Raw genomic sequence first — 18,618 nt, forward strand, 5'->3', positions numbered from 1 at the left:
AGACATGAGTCCAGTGTTGATCATTACATTCTGAATATTTATTATCAAATCCACCTATCGTGTGTTAATGATGAATGCCATGATATATATATGTGTCTCGGACACATCACTCAACTCTATAGGGCGCCACACTTGTTATTAGACAAGTTATACATTTCATACGGTCAGGAACAACCTATTACTACATGTTACACAGTCTACTCTGGTTTTATAAAAATACAGACCATCACAATTGTGTGATGCATTTTTAATCATTTTAAATATTTTTTAATCATTAGAGGGAGCGTCTGCTTTTTTTTTTTTCTTTTTTTTTTTAAACATACATGCTACTTTTCACATGACTTTACAGATCATTCTTTTCACACTTGTATAAGTGGTATACAATACTCTGGCCTGCCAGGCATTTTCAATGTTCAATTTGCCCTTGTGATTTCTTTCTAGAAATCTAAATATCGTTTAATTAATGGAATTTTGCCAACCTACGATTAAAGTGTCAAGCAGGAACATCTTTAATATACATATTTTTTGACCGTGTCAGGTTGAATTTATCAATTTCTTGTTATTGTGGGGTATTTTTGGAAAAAAAAAAAAAAACTTTTTAAAATAATACAAAAACTTAAATGGAAAAAATCTAAGCATGTACATGTTTTATACCTTTTTTTCTGTGAGACCAGTCCTGTTATCCAATTTTATACAAAGACTCAAATGCTAAAGAAAGCAGGACAAAAAAGAAGGTTGAACCACATTTCTGTTTGAGTGTATGAACAATACCCAAGTGTAAACGTAGTTGTCACAGATCAAAAGAAACTGTACCTGAGGCAAAAATGTTGAACCTACTACCTTTGACCGAGTGCTGCTTCACACACAATGGCTGATTCTGCTTTTTAATGCCAAATTTGCCTTATGATGACTGACATTTCCCAAGCATCTAGGCCTGCAGCTCTGAAGACTAGTATGACTATAGAAGACTAGTAGTAGTTACCATCTTTATAGGCCCATACAAATATAGTGCTCACAGCCAGGAAAAGTGAGAAAATTACGACTGTTTAATCACACAGACATACAGCAAGGAAATAAGTCATAATGGGTAACGGTGTGCGTTTCACAGACCTTGGTCCACCTTGGGTCTGTGAGTGATCGCAGGTTCGTGTGCCTAATTTGTCAGATACGAGTGCATTTTTTTGTGTTAGTTTTCATGCAAGACATATGACTGTTAAGTGATGCTCTTGATTCTGTATGAGCCAGAGTGGAGGAAACGTTGGTCTGGCTGCATTAGGACCCAAAGGCCAAACTTCAGGTGCTTCAGTGTAACATGATGACCCGGATAACACTGTAACTAATACCACGTTCACAGAACCAAGATCAATGCGTTCCACTGATGCCGTGAATTAATGGCGAGTTCACAGTGACAGACTGCATGAAGGAAGCAGAACAGTGAGAACTATCAGTCTTCAGGGAATAACACAGATTGTCAATTTTTCAGTAGAGCCCTGAATGCTCCATGAAACAGATTGAGTGTTCAGTTGTTCTCATCTGTAAAAGTATCACAGGCTATCACAGGCTGATACTCAAAAAAATCTACATTCTAATGATTCCACCCTGGAAAAGTAGCAATAAATGCAGAAAAACCATCTTTTAATACTTGCAGGGGACATGGTTGTGAAGTCTTAAAACTGCCCTGCAAATATGTGACAGGGAACTTTTCAAGAGAAATAAAATCAAGCAGATGGAAAAGCGTATTTTGACTGTACTCAAAATGTGTAATTGCAGTTTTTTATGTTGTGGATCACACACAAGAGCAATTTCCTCAGTGATGAGTTGACAGTACCAAATAACTGTCCTGCAGTATATTTAAGGTCGAGGTAAGTAACAAGGCTTCTTGTGGCTCAATTAAAATATTGAACATGTTAAGTAAATTATAAGCTTAAGATAATCAATCACAGAGCATCCGAATTGCACACTCTCACCCCTAAAGTATCTATTAACCTGTCAATCTGATTCAATCAGATTACAAATGCAAAATGCACATGCCATTTTAGAGCCTCGCATCTAGAATTGCCAGCCTGCTAGAATTTTATTCCAGGTGAGTAAAACAAGTCAGATGAAGCCCCGGTATGGGATACCTTCCTCCAGCACCAGGAGAGGTCAGCTCCCATCTTAGGGCATGAACCAAAGAAAAAAAAAAAGTCGTCTGACCCACACACATATTACACACGCGTTCTTTGTATTCCACCAGACGCATGCTTTTGTCTCAGACAATATAATGTAAAAATAAACAAAAACATTCAAACATACAGTTAATATGTACAAAAAGTTACAGCTCAGAGATGGGGACCCTAATGTAACATAGGTCGAATGCCAAAGCTCGCATTTTCATTGGTTACCTCCTGAAATGACAGGCTGCTTTAGATATGTCTATTTTTGGTTGCATTCCTTGTTTTTTTTTCCTTCTTGTTGCAGCTAAGGCAGCTAAAGCAGTCTTGGAGCATTTGCACAAAGTCACATGGCTTCGCTGTTCTGAGAAAGGGTGCTCTTTGATCTTGATCTGGTGACAGGTCTTAAGGCCCTAGGAGGAGGCTGATACAGAAAGAGAAGAATGGAGGAAAGAAAAGGAATGTTGAGGAAATTGACAGTATTTGAAGGAGAGAGAGAGAGAGAGAGAGAGAGGGACAAAATTTAGACAAAATTGCAACTACAAAACTGGTCTTGCCAGTGCCATGATGTTTATCTTGCAAATTTTCCTAATAAATGTACACTGGCACGTTAATGCATGAGAACACACAAGGAATTGTTTCTGAGGCACCTGATGGGAGGCTACATATTCATTATTAATATGCTGGTGTGATGATGTATGACATTTAAAAGCCAGTAAAACAAATGTCTTCATTGTAGGGGTGCTGTTCCACATTCATCGTCCTACTGCCAAACATCTAGTCAGAGACTTACTTTTTCGCATGTTTGGCAAACTTGAATGTTTCAAATAATCAAATCCTTCACAAAGATAAGCAAAGTGCACACAAAATGCAGTTTTTTAAGAGATGATTAAATAATCATCTCTGCATGGTCCTATGTGAAAGAATACTTGCCCCCCTTGTTATATTCTGAATTGGTTTCTGTATCCACACACGCCTGATCGCTGACAGACCAAGATATCACTATCATATCAAGATGTCACCTTAATATAACATGTCAGCAAAGTGGAGAAGACACCAAAACAGAAGACATCATGCCACAATTAAAAGAAATTCAGGAACAGATAAGAAACAAAGTAATTGAGTAAAAGTAATCTGGACTCCAGTGAATCTACAATTGACCAAAACGACCACTGGCGATCCCTGCCCAAGATTGTGACAACTTGGCAAAAATGGCATCCATGGCAGAGATACGTGGCAAAAAAACAACAACTTGATGCTCCCCAAGACTTCAGAAATAATTATTCTTTGGGGAGAGGTACATCCCATTACAGAAACGTGAGACAGCATTTCAGAAAAACAACACCATGCCAACAGGCGATCAACTTTTTCACATAGGGCTTTTTGACTTGACTTTAATAAAATCACTCAACTGCATTTTGTGTTTACTTGGATTATCTTTGTCTAAGTTAGTTTGATCTGAAACACTTAAGTGTGACATGCAAAGAAAAAAGGAATCAGGAAGAAATACTTTTTCACAGCACCGTATGGTCTCCTTAGGGCGAAATAGGACAGTGGTGGCCTAGCAGGTAGGGAAACGGACCCGTAATCGGGAGGTTGCTGGTTTGAAACCTGAACCGCCGAAGTGCCACAGAGGTGCCACTGAGCAAAGCAGCGTCCCCACACACTGCTCCCCGGGCGCCTGTCATGTCTGCCCACTGCTCACTAAGGGTGATGGGTTAAAAGGACACGTTTCGTTGTGTCACCGTGTGCTGTGCTGTGACAGATGGAGATGGAGACTGCGTTTTCCTAAAAACAATTCATTACAATCCAATTAAACCCCAAAAATGGTGATAACACACCTGTAGCCATAGTTGTGGTTAAAATAAAGCTACACAAAACTCCGAGCTCAGTTAGGAAGTGTAGCGCATAACTGTTGCTTTAAAATACAACAGGCAGCAGATCCAGGGAGTTAGTTGCCAAACACAAAGTCAGCCGCACAAAACCGCAATCCGCCCAGCCAGGCAGGCAGCTAGTCAACCAGCTAACCAAAAGAGCGGGGCGGGGAGATGGGCAGTACCTCCGGAGCCCGCCTCTTGGTCAGCCTGAGTTGAGGCGAGTCCAGTGGATCATCTGCCCCTCTGGGTGCCTCCTCGGCCAGCTCTGGGGCTGAGGGGACAGTGCTGGGACTCGGGTCAGGATAGACTGGGCATGGGGGTTCGGGGGGTTTAAAGGGTTCTGACGGTGGCTCCACAGGGCTGTACTGCTGCAAGCTCAAGACCTCAAATTCAGTCATGTCAAAGTCCTGCCCTGCACCGCAAAGAAGGTGGCAGCAATGATGCTAAACAGTAACCGTGCAGTTACTTTCTACTTAAATTGCATTCATGTATTATATTATATTTATACCCCAAACCTAACTAAGACCTGTATAGATGTGCCTTACAATAAGGAGATGTATGAGAAGAAACAGAATGCTAGACCAGTGAGACTGTACAGTTAAAACATTAATCAGATTCACCTTCTTGTGATCCCTTATGAATAATCCATGAGACACATAAAACTCGTCCACCTGAACAACTGCCACGCACTTGGGACTCCAAATACCATCTATATTTTGGAGCGGACACCTGCTTAAAATTTGGAGGAACTAAACCTCTTTCCAGTTTGACCTTGCAGTGTACACGAAGCTGTCAATCGGAAAAGAGACATCCTTTGCACAAAACTGCCTCCTGACATCACCACCAATGAATATAACCAACAAGAGAGGGAGCCAGGGACACAAAAACGTCTGGCTTTACTTTGTTGTTCTCCAATTTACATAATGATGTTTACTAATTTCATTGACTCTAACTTCAAATACTACAAACTTTCAAAGAAATTAAGATGTAAAAAATATTTCACACATATTCAGAAGCATACCTGGAACAAAACTGTGCTAATCCACAGTTGTGTGACCAACAAATTATTGTTCTATATTCTGTAGGATGAGACACTACTTTCCATGAGCCATGTGCTTCATAGAGAGCCTGGGGGATCCATCACCTTCCTGTCAAATTATAGTCAGAAATAGGGGTACAGTAGGAGTCCATTTTAGTCCCTCAAGGCATAATCCAAGTGAACATACCCCCTTGGGCTAATAGTTGGACCTCAAAGTACCTTTTTCTACCATGTACCCTGACGATAACGCACAAGGGTACCGGCACACTGACAAGCCAATGTACCCCTAAAAGTACCTTGCAATACAGTAAAAACCTTTTTCTGAGAATCTCAGAAGTCCAAAAGAAAGCCCATACATGAACACCACCTCATCAGCTACAACAGCTACAACAATGACATTATCATTGACTTACTCAAGTTAAGTCAAAGAGCTTCATCAACTGAAACATTTTCACTGCTCAAACATTGTGCAGCTTTTATAACATATTTTTTACCTGTTTCTACAACTTTTTTGCCCACATGAGCCTGAAAACTTGACTGTCATCACTATTAAATCCACCAACAGGATCAAACTGTTATATAACTGCTTATAACTCTACTGTAACTCAAACACTCTTCTATAAGCAGTGTGTACCTCTTGACTACCTTCTGAGAACTATGTTCTGTTATTAAGGTACCTACTCAACTTTTAATTCTGAACATACATGGTTTCTGACATTGCAATTGGGACTGACTGAGATTAAAGTCTCCCCATAATAAGACAAGGTGTCTGTTAGATCACTCTTCAAGATGCACATGGCGGTAATTTCCTAAATAAGTGGATTTGAATCCGTTTTGTGGCTCTCCAGAACCCAACATGGCCAACCCTGGCAAAGACCTTAACCTAGTGTGATGGTAGACCTTTGGAGAGGCACAGGCCTCAGGTGATAATTCTCTCTGGGTCATTACATATCACAAGCTTGCAACATGAGAATGTCATGATCACAGAAGGGTAATTGTCATGAGCAGAAGTAAAACACAGCCAGCTGAAAATGAAATAAAAGTGTTATTATATTTAATATTGTTACCCTGTTAACTGAAGAAATAAACAGGCATGTCCAGATTCTTTCATCAGAATTTAGTCCTGTCATCACAAACAGGAAAAGCTCTAAAATGGTTATTCTGTCTCAGGAAGGAGGGTAATGGAACAATCTCAGCACATTTAAACAGGAAGAAGGGTTGGTACTGCATCTACTGCAGAGATAGAGAGAAATTAGACAGCCTTTTAACAAACACTTTTTTTAGATCAGCTTATCCAATGGCAGGAGAAAAAAATAGTAATATGGCCCATGGACACATTGCATAAGTAGGTTCAGTTTTGTGTTATTAATATCTGTGTTATAATGTCATCAAATGGTGCAATATAATTATAAATACTAACAGATTTCATTTAAACACATAAATGACATAAGCTAATTTGCAATAAGTATATGATCTTTCCCCTTCATTGCACAATTTTATCTAGCTAATGTTAATTTTAAGTACTGGAAGGATTAATCCATTCTCAAATAAAGAGAAGTCAACCAAACAAACGACAGAGACCTAAAGGACCAAACCACCTCCTCTCTTCAAACCAGCATGGCTGGAATTTGTTCCTGTGATTTGTTGGCCGGGCTGGCTTACCCTTGTTATAGCCCATCTCTGACTTGCTGCGCATCATGGAGCGTGTTCTTTGCTGGCCAGTGGCAGGCTGGGTGGTGACAGATCCTGAGTTTTTTACTGGGGCCTCCTCCTGGAAGGATGACAGATCCTGCATGCTGAAACTCCTCAGCCTGTCGGTCAGAACTCCCTGTCCCTGCAGCAGAGGAGGACAGTACACCACAGCTAGGACTTTACAGCATCTGAGCTAATTACCACACAAACAACTGCACAGCTTCCATTTCCAAGGCATAACTGAAGAATTAGTTTACATGATGCTGTTGTTCAGAGCTAGTGACAGTAGCCACATGCAAGGTCAGTACCTAGTAGTAATTCAGTGTTCATTTTGGGGCATCATGGATGAAGCAATTCTAAGTGCAAACATATGACATTTGGAAAGTCAGCTGCTGATAGATTCTTGACTTCTAGGCCCTGCAACCATTGTTACCATCATAATGCATGCAGCACATTAGGCTAGAAATGAAAATACTATGCTGAGGGGGTCCTCCCGAACCCCTGCTCTAGGCTTCTAACACCTGTACAAACCCAAATGGCCCCCAAAAAACTTGCGACACTCTAATTTCACATTAATTATGTTAATAAAGCAAGGTTTGCACTTGCATCCAATATCAGCATGGACACAAGTTACAAACATAGTGTTACTTAATTGGTCTTCATTTACAACATCAAACTATGCCACCATGTATTACTTTTATTGCAAAAATTAAACTGGACCAATGGCTTTGCTAAATTGAACAAGCATTTAAATGACCTTTACCTTAGTGGCTGCCATTACCGCTGCTGTGGCCGCCACATTGAGACCTTTCTTCCCAAAATGCATCAAGGTGTCATAGCTTTTGTCCTTTGCTTGGCACAGGTAGTCGTCTATTTCCTGTGTAAAATGCCAAAACAATAAAATAAATGAACCAGCCCATGGCTCCTATCATCATGACTTTTTATATAAGAACAAGATATATACAGGGAAGCATCAGTAGACTACAAAAGTGGATTGTATTGATTCATTTTTTTTTGCTTGTATATGCCTGCATAATACAGAGACGCTTAGAGTCCCTGTCATCCCCATCTCATCCTTTTCATAATGACGAGCTTCCTGCCATACAAATAAAAGAGAGAGGAAAGTGTGTCATTTCCTCGACTGTTTGCCCTAAAAGACAACCTACCCATAAAAACACTCTGAAGGAAACAGGTTCAAACTTTCTTCCCTTCCCAAATCCAAAGGCCCATCAACTTTGAACAAAAGCAGCAGAACATTTCACGGTGCGCAGCCACTGCTTTGTAGATCATCAAAACAACGTTTATGTCAGTAAACATTGTTTCTAAAAATACTCAAATGACGAAGGAACTGGGGGTGGGGGGACAAATTCAGATACTGCCGTCACCTTTTCTTTAGAGGAAAGTGTCGGATGCACAAATTTCCGGTACAGAACACTGGACCCCTTGGTGTACGGTGACAGCAGCCACACCATAAATGCAATCTTGAGTTCATAGTAGAAAGGAAGCCTTCAAAGAAAGACAGAAAAACAGCCTTTTCATTGTCTGTTCACAGTCTCAAACTGGATGACAGTTCTGGTTCACTAGGACTCACTAGGACTTTTTTTCTAACATAAGTCAGACTATACGAAAGTTACAAGTTAGTCTAAGTATTGTCTGAAGAGGAAGGTCTTATGGTGCAGCTTGAAAAACATGACAGCTGTCGGGCATTCTTATAGGCTCCTCCCACTTAAATTTACTTTATAGAAACATAATTAATGGTTGTCTTCTATATTCTCTACTCCAAGACACAGGCAAGTAGTCCTTTCTTGTTTTTATCTGTTTATTACTGAACACTTCCCATAGTGCCACAAAAATTAGCCCATTAAGTTTGGTTAATCGCAGTAAATTATTTCATACTTACCAACACAAAAATATATCTGTGATTACTTCAACAGTGGTGAATAGTGCAAATATAATCCAGTACATCATCCATTTTACCTGAAATATATAGATATATTCAATTGAATGTGTTAATATGTCGGTAACATCCACACTATCGGTTAAGCATGTGTAGTAACAGGAATGAAATACATGCATGCACACACCACACTTATCTTTGTATTTAACACAAGTATAATAATAGAAAATATATGAAATGCAGAACTGCAAAAATTTGAATCAAATCTCTTGTGCTGAAATGGACTGATGGTTGTAAAGGAGGAGACCGCAATAGTGTGGACTGGACACTTGTCTCATTGTCCTCATTGTCCTGTTTAGCTCTGGGTTGAATAGAGATGTGTGACTTCATTGTCCTCCTCACTGTACTCACATATTCTCTTACATCCTTTGATTTCACTGCTTTATAAGAGGAGTATGCCGGGTAAAGCGTCCCAAATATGAGCCTGTAAAAAAAAAAAAAAGAACATAGCAGCAAAACAGTGAAATAAATGAAAAGTAATTTTCGTCTGATAAAAGTGATTTCGGAAAATATATATATATATATATATATTCTAAACATACACTGGCATAAGGCACACAAGTTGAGGCTATTGAATGTCACTTGCAGTTGACTTTAATTCTACCAGTGGCTTTAAATCCCTAACCCTAAAGATGGCCACACTTTTTAAGAGTCACTTGAGATGCCAGACCCTACCAGACTTTATCATGGGCCCTCTGATCATCACCGCCCCAGTCGGCATTAATCGCGGTGTTGTGTAAGGCGCTGTGTAGAAACAGCTGACGGCCGGGGCGCGTTCCCGCGCCTCTTGCTGCGCGCACACGCCTGCGGTTCTTTATTTAAACGCGGGGGTCGCGGTCCGAGCGGCCCGGCGACAGCTGCGACACCCGCCCGATCGGGTGACCGACCCACGCTCACCGTGCGCCGCAGACACCGGCACAAGGTCAACCTTACAGGAACAGTCCCCGGTCCCGCACGTCTCTTAGGTGACATTTTTATTAACACACTCAGAAACAGTGGTTGGGGTTAAAAAGCACGCAACAGCAGCGCTCAGAATGGGAACCGAACGCAAAATGTCCAAAAATGTTGTAGGAATAGGGAACGCAAAAGTCTGAAATTGATTAATAATATTATTACTGTGTATAGACCGTAACACCGTAATGCACTGAAATGCAACGGAGACACCTGATCGCACCTTTTTGGATTTTGCATTTGGAACCTGGGACAGAGTGCCCGTTGTGCTCAATGTAACCCGACCAGGATTCACCCAACTTTCTCAAAGAGACTGAATACAAACGACGTCAAGTGGCGGAACCGGGAGTTCGGCGTGAATCAGGTGAGGCTGAAAGTGGCCTGGAATCCTGGAATCCTGGGGCCACCGAGCAGGCGCCGCAGGAATAGCTCGCGTAACCCGATATTCTAATCTAAATTTAATTGAACACCTATTTTGAAATTTGGCACAGCAGCGTCGGCGCATTAAGCTCTCTCTCTCTCTCTCTCTCTCTCTCTCTTCAAATCTCACCACAAACTGGTTGTTCTTAATAACGTAACTCCGGTCACGAGATGGTGACCACGGAACAACAGCGCGACACGGAGTCGCTCCCTCGGCTGCGGGCGACAGGGACGTGTTTCTTTTCCACGTCGCAGAATAAAAACGCGCCTTCTTCGGACACGTCTGCGCCGCCTTGTCTTTGTCTGGATATTATTCCTCAAGCATAAACATATTCTCGATGCGCGTCGGAGACGTTTCATCCGAAAACAGTAAAAAAAAAAAAAATCGTGCAAGGCTATTTTTTTTTTAAATACACGAATGTCCCTGGAAGGAGGGGGGAAAAAAGCCCGAGTCACGGCGCGTCTGGGATTCTGCCCTCTGATAGAAATGAAAGGTCCGCGCAGCCCGTTTGCTGTATACCGACATGCACCTTGGGAAAATAAAACAGCACTAGCGGGAGAAAAAAAAAACATATTCCGCCGCGGCGCCCGTTACGCGCGGAGATCGGCACGAAAAGAACTTACACCACAATTCTAGAGATGATCCAAGAAACCATGTCGCCGTGCGGCCAGCAGCGCGAGCGGCGGTGCTCTACCAGATCACCCTACCTATCAGAATGTCCTACCCAATCAGAACGTCCTACCCTACCTAAACTACGCATGCGCCGCGTTCAGAATCACGGTCGTGTTTATGTCGTGCCTGACGTTCTGGCATACCACCGAATAAAGGTAATAAATTGGACATAAATAGTGTCATTTTTACCCTGCTTTTTTATGAATACAGTTTGGTGCAATTCACTCCACAACGTAGCTGTGGTGCATGGAATTATGATTTGAGTGTAGTTTTCTGGAGCTGTTTCTTGTTAGTTGAGCGAGGTCCTGCACGCACGGACCGCGTGATTCACGGATTGTCTATAAATTGTAAATGTATTTACGTGTATTTACTGGGATCCGCCCCTAACAGCACCGCTGATGAGGGTGAGTTCGGCCAATCACGTTCTTTTGTTGATGCACGTGATGAGCGTACCGGACTAGCCAATGACATTCGCCGTGAAAGGCGAAGGAGGCGGGACTTGCTACGGCAGTTGTTATGGAGGGACGTCATTAGCGCGAGGAGTTAAACTAAAAACTAGAGCATGGAGCCTGGGAAGGTACACCAGTTCAGACAGCAAGATTAATTATAATGCATTAATAACAGGTTTGAATTGACGCCTTGTGATGTCGACATTCCTAAATTTCATGGTGTTGACGTGCTGTTTTTTAGCCTAGCAAGCGTGAAGGTAGGGTGCAGGGGGTCATGAGTTAGTTCGGCGTCTATGGCTTGTTATAAGGCTGTATGAGAAAATAAGATTAAGATTTTGAAAAATGTCAGCAGTAACCACCGCCACACCGCGTGGCTTGTTAAGTTGTTAAGCGAATGGTATTTTTAGATCGGGTCCTAGTGACCCAAATGAGAGATTTCAATGATTGTGTTTTTTAGAGTACTTATGTCAATCGTTCTGGATAAGAGAGACCGCTAAATGCTGTAAATGTAAAACTGTAAACGGTTCTCTTCCAATATTTGAAAAACTGAGCATGAAGTTTTGAGGAAAAAAGATTTCACCTGGTAAATCCTCGATCGCAAATGAGGAGTGGAAGTGGAAATGTTACTGTCTATCTTAGCGGTGAACCATATATTCTCCCCTAGAGCCTCATCTGGCCTTCAGCTATGTGCTTGCAGACCTATGGTGCCCATTCGATGTCCTCCAAATCCTGTGTTCCTGACGTCTCTTGCAATGTGGTACCACAGCATCTCAGCCAGGGTGAGTGGAGTAAAGTAGCTAGTTCATCTGAAAACAGTTAATTTTGTTTTAAGGTTAGACCACGCTCTCCACTGTGTCTCCTCGACGGATGAAGGACCTGAAGTGAATATATATTTAAATAGTTTTCATGTGGGACGTCATATGTCATCAAAATATCTGCATTTAAAATGCACACACTTTAGAAACAAAGATGTGGAATTGCTGGAGTGTTGCTGATAATGAATGCACACTGGAAAGAAGAGTACTTCTCAAATACAAAACTGAAAGATGTTTCTGACATAATTTCAACCTTTCAACCTTAGGCTTGTATCTAAAATGTGAACATATGTACAATAATAAATGTAAATGTTTAAAGAGCACAATGTCTTGTTGCTTTTTTGCTGAAAATGTTTTCAAACAGTAAAAAAGTGTTTCTATATATTAATGCTGCTTGAGGGTCTCTACAAGTACACTAAAACACGCTGAGTAAATTGTTTTTGTGAATGGCCTGTCAGCATAAGTAAGATTTGTACTACACTTCTGTGCAAATAAAACAAACATTTTATTTGCTGTGATATGGAATGGTTAAAATTATTCCAGGCATAATTTGCACAGCGCAAAACTTATATACAAGAAGTGTTTAATATAGTGAATTTGCTGGTATTGTGTGATTATTCAGCAGCAGAAATCCGCATTAATTGTGAAATCCCTCGGTTTTTAAATATGTAGTCTTGAGATTTTTGGGACATATTGTTTATTATAAAATATACAGTACAAGCCAAAAGTTTGGACACATCTTCTCATTCAATGTGTTTTCTTTATTTTCATGACCATTTACATTGGTAGATTCAAATATAGCCTTCAAATATATTTAGTTGTTTTTGACTGCCTGTCTTAATTTTATTATTAGACTCGTCTTTGCATCAAGCTGTCTTTTTAGTCTTTATTAGTCTTAGTCACATCCACACTCATTTTAATCTAGTCAAGTTTAAGTCGACTAAAATTCTGAGCATCTTAGTCATAAATATCCATCAATATTTTAGTATGGTTTTAGTCAACAAATCTCTCTTTAAACTCTATTAATAAAGTACAAGTACCTAGTACTTGTACAGACAAAAACAACATATGACAAAAAAAAACACACCTACCTCCTTAATGTGTTTGCACTCTTGTTAGGAGGCAGTGTCTTGTTGAGTGTTTCTTGAAAGTTCCTCAGGACACGGGTTCCCAAGTGTCAATAATTAATGCACACTGGAAAGAAGAGTACTTCTCAATACAAGACTGAAAGATGTTTCTGACATCATTGATATTTGGGATTGGGATTTGGGATTAATTAAAATGACTTTCCAGCTTGTCAATAAAATTTGCAGTACATGAGAACTGATTATTCCAGTGTTTGTAATGAAATGCTTTCATCTCCTATTTCATAATAAATGATAATGTCATAAATCAAGAATGACTAGGTGAGTGCTTTAGCAGGGCTGTCAGTGCAGAACAGATAAATGAGTATGCTGTGAAGACCAAGAGATGCGGATATTGTCTCAAAATGTTTTAACCAGATTGTATGTTTGTGGGTATTTACAGATAAGATTAGCAGGGCCGAATAAATTGGGAGGTTCAGAAGGCCCGACTGTCACAGTCACAATTGTGACAATGCTTAATTCTAGACTGCTTTGAGGCCAGGCCTCAGCAGCCAGGAACTGAATTATGATGACAGATGTGCGATTACATTCACTGAACTCACACACTTAAACTTGGGTCTAACTTTGTGTAAGGATGACCTGTCAATATGAGGTAAAGTGTTCCTGACACAGGACATTCCCTTGTTCACACCCACACACAAACACACACACACACACACACACACACACACACACACACACACACACACAGACTAACTTTTAAAACAGAAACCTTATTTTAATGATTCCTCTTTTCAAACAAAAAGTTAACAATTTCTTGTCCCTGCTAAAATAAAACTAATCGTCCTGTTGTTTTTTGAACAATCTAAAGGGTGTTTCATTTATGGTTTTCAGATGATATTTCACACAAACGTTAACAAACTAATGACAAACTACTCTGCCAATCAACAAAGGAATATCCGATCAGGCACCCGCAGATCATTTTGAAAGACTTTGATAGTCTAGACAATGACTATGGGTTAATCCACCATGCGGTCTCTCTCACCCGGTACGGCAGCAATGGTAAGCTGATGTTTCCCCTCTGTAGAACATGCTGCGTACTTCAAACGACAACCTGTAATCACTGATGATGAGGGCTCCTTGGGGTTGTTGGGTCAGCATCCAGTTGTTGAAAGCAGTTGAGATGGAGAATGAGTGTGAAATTACACACTTTGCGTTCGTCTCGGACGAAGTGGCATTGGGTCACTGGTGTTATGCAGACGGTTATGGTGCTCAGATGCAGGACATTGATGTGTTTTTAGGAGCGTTTACAACTGCTCATGAACACCTAGAATTATACTCTGTGATAAAACATGTATGAAGGCCAAGGGAATCACACTCAATGCCAAGAACTAAAAAAGCGGTAAATGTACACTCTGGTTGATTTGGTTAACAACTATGTGACTGATAGAGACGGGACACAACATATTTTAACACGTACAGACAACATCACTAGGAATAAAAGACACCTCACATTACATAACAAATCAGACGTCAAAAGGTTCAAAGTTGCGTACACTAAACAAGTACTTCTTCAGGACTTTACGACGCTCAATGGTGCTTTCCATCAATGTGCCTGTAACATTTGTATATATGTAAAAACTTTGTTTCTATTATTTGAATGTGTTTGATTTTTCAATATGTCTAACATTTTGTATATTTACAAATTGTATATTTGTTTCTATTACACACGTTTGTGTGTAATTTTTCAATCAAATGTATGTATTATTGGCCCCAGAGATTGTTTCACCGTATGCTGTGCTGCAGTGTATCACAATGACAATCACTTCACTTTCAAGCTTTTCTTGGCTTTTTCTTGTAGCCTCAGCTCAACATCATAGGAGAATGTAGGCACAATGAAGCTGTGCTTCTCAGATTTAGTGGAACGGTTGGGCCTGTGGGCAATAATATTGTGTCTGAGCTTGAAGTAAAGGGAGCAGAAGACATGCCAGACAAGGATGAATAAGAAATTACATCACTTGGTCTAGAAAGAGACTTCTGTCATTCACATAGTATTTTCACACATCTGTCTGTTGGAAGATCAGATATGAGAAAATTTTTTTTACACAGAGCCCCTCCAAACTCTTTACCGTAATATGTCTTTGAGATGGTCTACAGATTCAGGAATACCTTCTGTAGTTGTTTAGGGAGAAGTTCACACCCAGCAATATGGCCTGTAAAGAAAAGCCAGATCATGAGTAAAGAGCAATATGATTCATATATTGTATACACACACACACAAACACACACACATATACACTAACAAGACCTGACTAACTGTTAAAAAAGTATAGGACACTATACAATGCACATTATGAACAGATCTATCTAGAAATGCTAGTTTCACAGTACATTTAAATATGCAGGAGTTTATTTAAAGGAGAATACAATCCATACCATACTACTCAAGGTAACAAACACCTTTCTTCCAACTGAATAGGTTGTGAAAGGGTGAATGTCATTCAGAAAATCAACATCCACATCAACTGATGCATAACATCAACTTGCTCTACAAAGCACTTGGTTTGAAAACACATTGACCATCCAGGTAGTATACAATCATCAGCTGATGTTTGGAAGCCAGAGTGAGAAGAGCGTTCTTGAAATTAGGTGTATCGTGAACTTTTTTCTTTAAAGAAACTGTGCTTTGACTCAAACCATATGGTCCATAAAGCTACCAAAAGGCCAAAGCAGCAGATTAAGTATAGATAATATTCCACAAAGTGATGTTTTGATCTTGTCTCAATCAGTAGTTTCTGGTGATCTGTTATCTTGCTTGTCAGGTAACAAATAAATTCCTCAGAAAATGTTGTTGATAAAACCAACTGAAGAATCTCTTTGAGATCCATCAAAATCTCCCAAGAAGGCTCATTTTCAGGCACTTTACTGACAAACATCATGGGGAGACACTGTAACAGAGTCCTGTTTTCATGTCCATTGTCCTATGGTTCCTTTTATGAGATTGGCTTTGGCAATCTTTTGAGGCTTATAAAAATATTTGTATGGAAAATATTTGATTTGGTTATTCAGACAATCCAAGGTGAAAAATCCCTTAAAATCAAATCCTTCAGGCACAGGACAGTTCAACAGGAATGATTCCTTCAAAAAGAGTCATGCAATATGTCTGCAGGAAATCCTTTTATGGCATAAAAGTAGGGCAGATGCTTATGAAGGGCACATTGGCCTTTCACCCCCTTCACATTCCGAAGTGCCTAATTTGCCACAAGTTGTCTTTGAGGGATCTTAACTGAAAAAGCCAGGATTCAGTAATGAGACAATGATGAGACAATATCTGCATAAGTTTTCAACACAACAGCTTTCCTGAAAACCCGCAAGTCCATGGGCTCCAGGATTATCAGCACATACACAGAAAACTGTTCCTCCATCAAATTTATCAAGAACCTCAATGTACATTCCCTCAGGATTGTTTGTTCTAAAATCACACATCGCACAGATTCGTGACTCCTCAAATGCAGACGCTGCCCCAATCCACCTGTTGATCTCCTGCTCCCTTCTTCCCTCACTCATGGACAAGACCCCGAGATACTTAAACTCCTCCACTTGAGGCAGGACCTCTCTCCCGACCCGGAGTTGGCAAGCCACCCTTTTCCGGTCAGGAACCATGGTCTCAGATTTGGAGGTGCTGATCCTCATCCCAGTCGCTTCACACTCAGCTGCGAACCTACCCAGCTGAAGAGCTGAAGGTCAGAGCCTGATGAAGCTAGGAGGACCACATCATCCACAAAAAGCAGAGAGGAGATTCTCCTACCACCAAACTCGACACCCTCAACACCATGGCTGCACCTAGAAATTCTGTCCATATAGGTTATGAACAGAACCGGTGACAAAGGGCAGCCCTGGCGGAGTCCAACCCTCACCGGGAACAGGTCCGACTTACTGCTGGCTATGCGGACAAAACTCTGGTACCAGGACTGAATGGCCTTTGACCATCCACCCCATACTATTGGAGCGCCCCCATAGGGCGCCCCTGGGGACACGGCCTTCTCCAAATCCACAAAACACATGTGGATTGGTTGGGCAAACACGACTGGCACCGGCCACCTTGCGACCACGATGTTGAAGGTTGCCGATTCGAATCCCGATCCACCAAGGTGCCACTGAGCAAAGTACCGTCCCAGCACACTGTTCCTTTACTTTACTTTACTTTATTTGGCAGACGCTTTTATCCAAAGCGACTTACAATGGGAAGACACCAGCAATTCTCGTTCGATTTCTATAGAATATCAAGTATACAAACTAAGAGCCCTGATAAGGCTTAGACTTGTCATTGAAGAACATGCTCGGAGAGTGTTGGGTGCTAGACTAAGAAAAATTATAATGTATTTATACATTTTGTATTTGTTTGTTCAATGTGTACGCATGTGCATGTGTATGTGTTAAATTTGTCTGTAATATTTTTGGAATAAGAGGGTTTTCACCTTCTTCTTAAAAGTGGTGAAAGTCTCGGCTAGTCGTGTGGAGGAGGGCAGGTTGTTCCACCAGCCAGGGACAACAACGGAGAACAGACATGATTGGAATCGGAGACCCCGTGAAGAAGGAATTTTTAGTCTCCTTTCGTTTGCCGATCTGAGAGAGTGTGCAGGAGTGTAGCTAGGTAGTATTGTGTTGATGTAGGAGGGCGCAGTTCCATTTACAGCCCTGTAGGCAAGCATCAAGGATTTGAACTCAATGCGAGCAGCTACCGGGAGCCAGTGGAGGGAGGTAAGAAGAGGTGTAACATGGGTGTATTTTGGCTGATTGAAAATGAGACGGGCTGCCATATTTTGGATCATCTGGAGTGTTCCCCGGGCGCCTGTCATGGCTGCTCACTGCTCAATAAGGGTGATGGGTTAAAAGCAGAGGACACATTTTGATGTGTCACCATGTACTGTGCTGCAGTATTTTACAATGACAATCACTTCACTTTCACAACCCCAGGCCTGGCTCCAGGGTGGGACCACGGCCTTGGGCCAGGGACTCAATGAAAGATCTTCTGAACCGTTCTTTGTCTCAGCCTTTACCTAAGACCGATTTATCATGGGAGACCCTACCAGGGGCACCAATAGCCCCAGACAACATAGCTCCTATGATCATTAGGGCTCTCAAACTCCTCCACCACCATAAGGTGACAGTTCAAGGAGGAGCTGGCTAGAATCAACTTTCTCAAACCAGGTGTAGCGGCTCTTCTTCTGTGTTGTGTCATTTTTTTATTTTGTTTCTCAAACCGCAAATGATGAGCTGACACCAAGAGATTTGCAGTGCCAGGTGTATTCTGTACATTTACATTTACATTTACAGCATTTATCAGACGCCCTTATCCAGAGCGACTTACAATCAGTATTACAGGGACAGTCTCCCTGGAGCAATTTAGGGTTAAGTGTCTTGCTCAGGGACACAATGGTAGTAAGTGGGATTCGAACCCGGGTCTTCTGGTTCATAGGCGAGTGTGTTACCCACTAGGCTACTAC

General features: G+C 41.1%; 1 protein-coding gene across 1 annotated transcript; it reads right to left on the reverse strand.

Moving 5' to 3' along the window:
• Positions 1 to 16: 16 nt before the first annotated feature.
• Positions 17 to 10,803, reverse strand: reep1 (receptor accessory protein 1). Its single transcript, XM_028981517.1, has 8 exons — positions 10,714 to 10,803; positions 9,070 to 9,142; positions 8,662 to 8,738; positions 8,147 to 8,267; positions 7,525 to 7,638; positions 6,732 to 6,903; positions 4,213 to 4,442; positions 17 to 2,577 (listed from the first exon to the last, which is right to left on the reverse strand). The coding sequence occupies exons 1-8, from the start codon at positions 10,743 to 10,745 to the stop codon at positions 2,500 to 2,502; spliced, it is 897 nt and encodes a 298-aa protein (XP_028837350.1). The 5' UTR covers positions 10,746 to 10,803; the 3' UTR covers positions 17 to 2,499.
• Positions 10,804 to 18,618: the final 7,815 nt, after the last annotated feature.

Source organism: Denticeps clupeoides, chromosome 1, assembly GCF_900700375.1.
Source record: "Denticeps clupeoides chromosome 1, fDenClu1.1, whole genome shotgun sequence".
NCBI classification, from domain to species: Eukaryota; Metazoa; Chordata; class Actinopteri; order Clupeiformes; family Denticipitidae; genus Denticeps; species Denticeps clupeoides.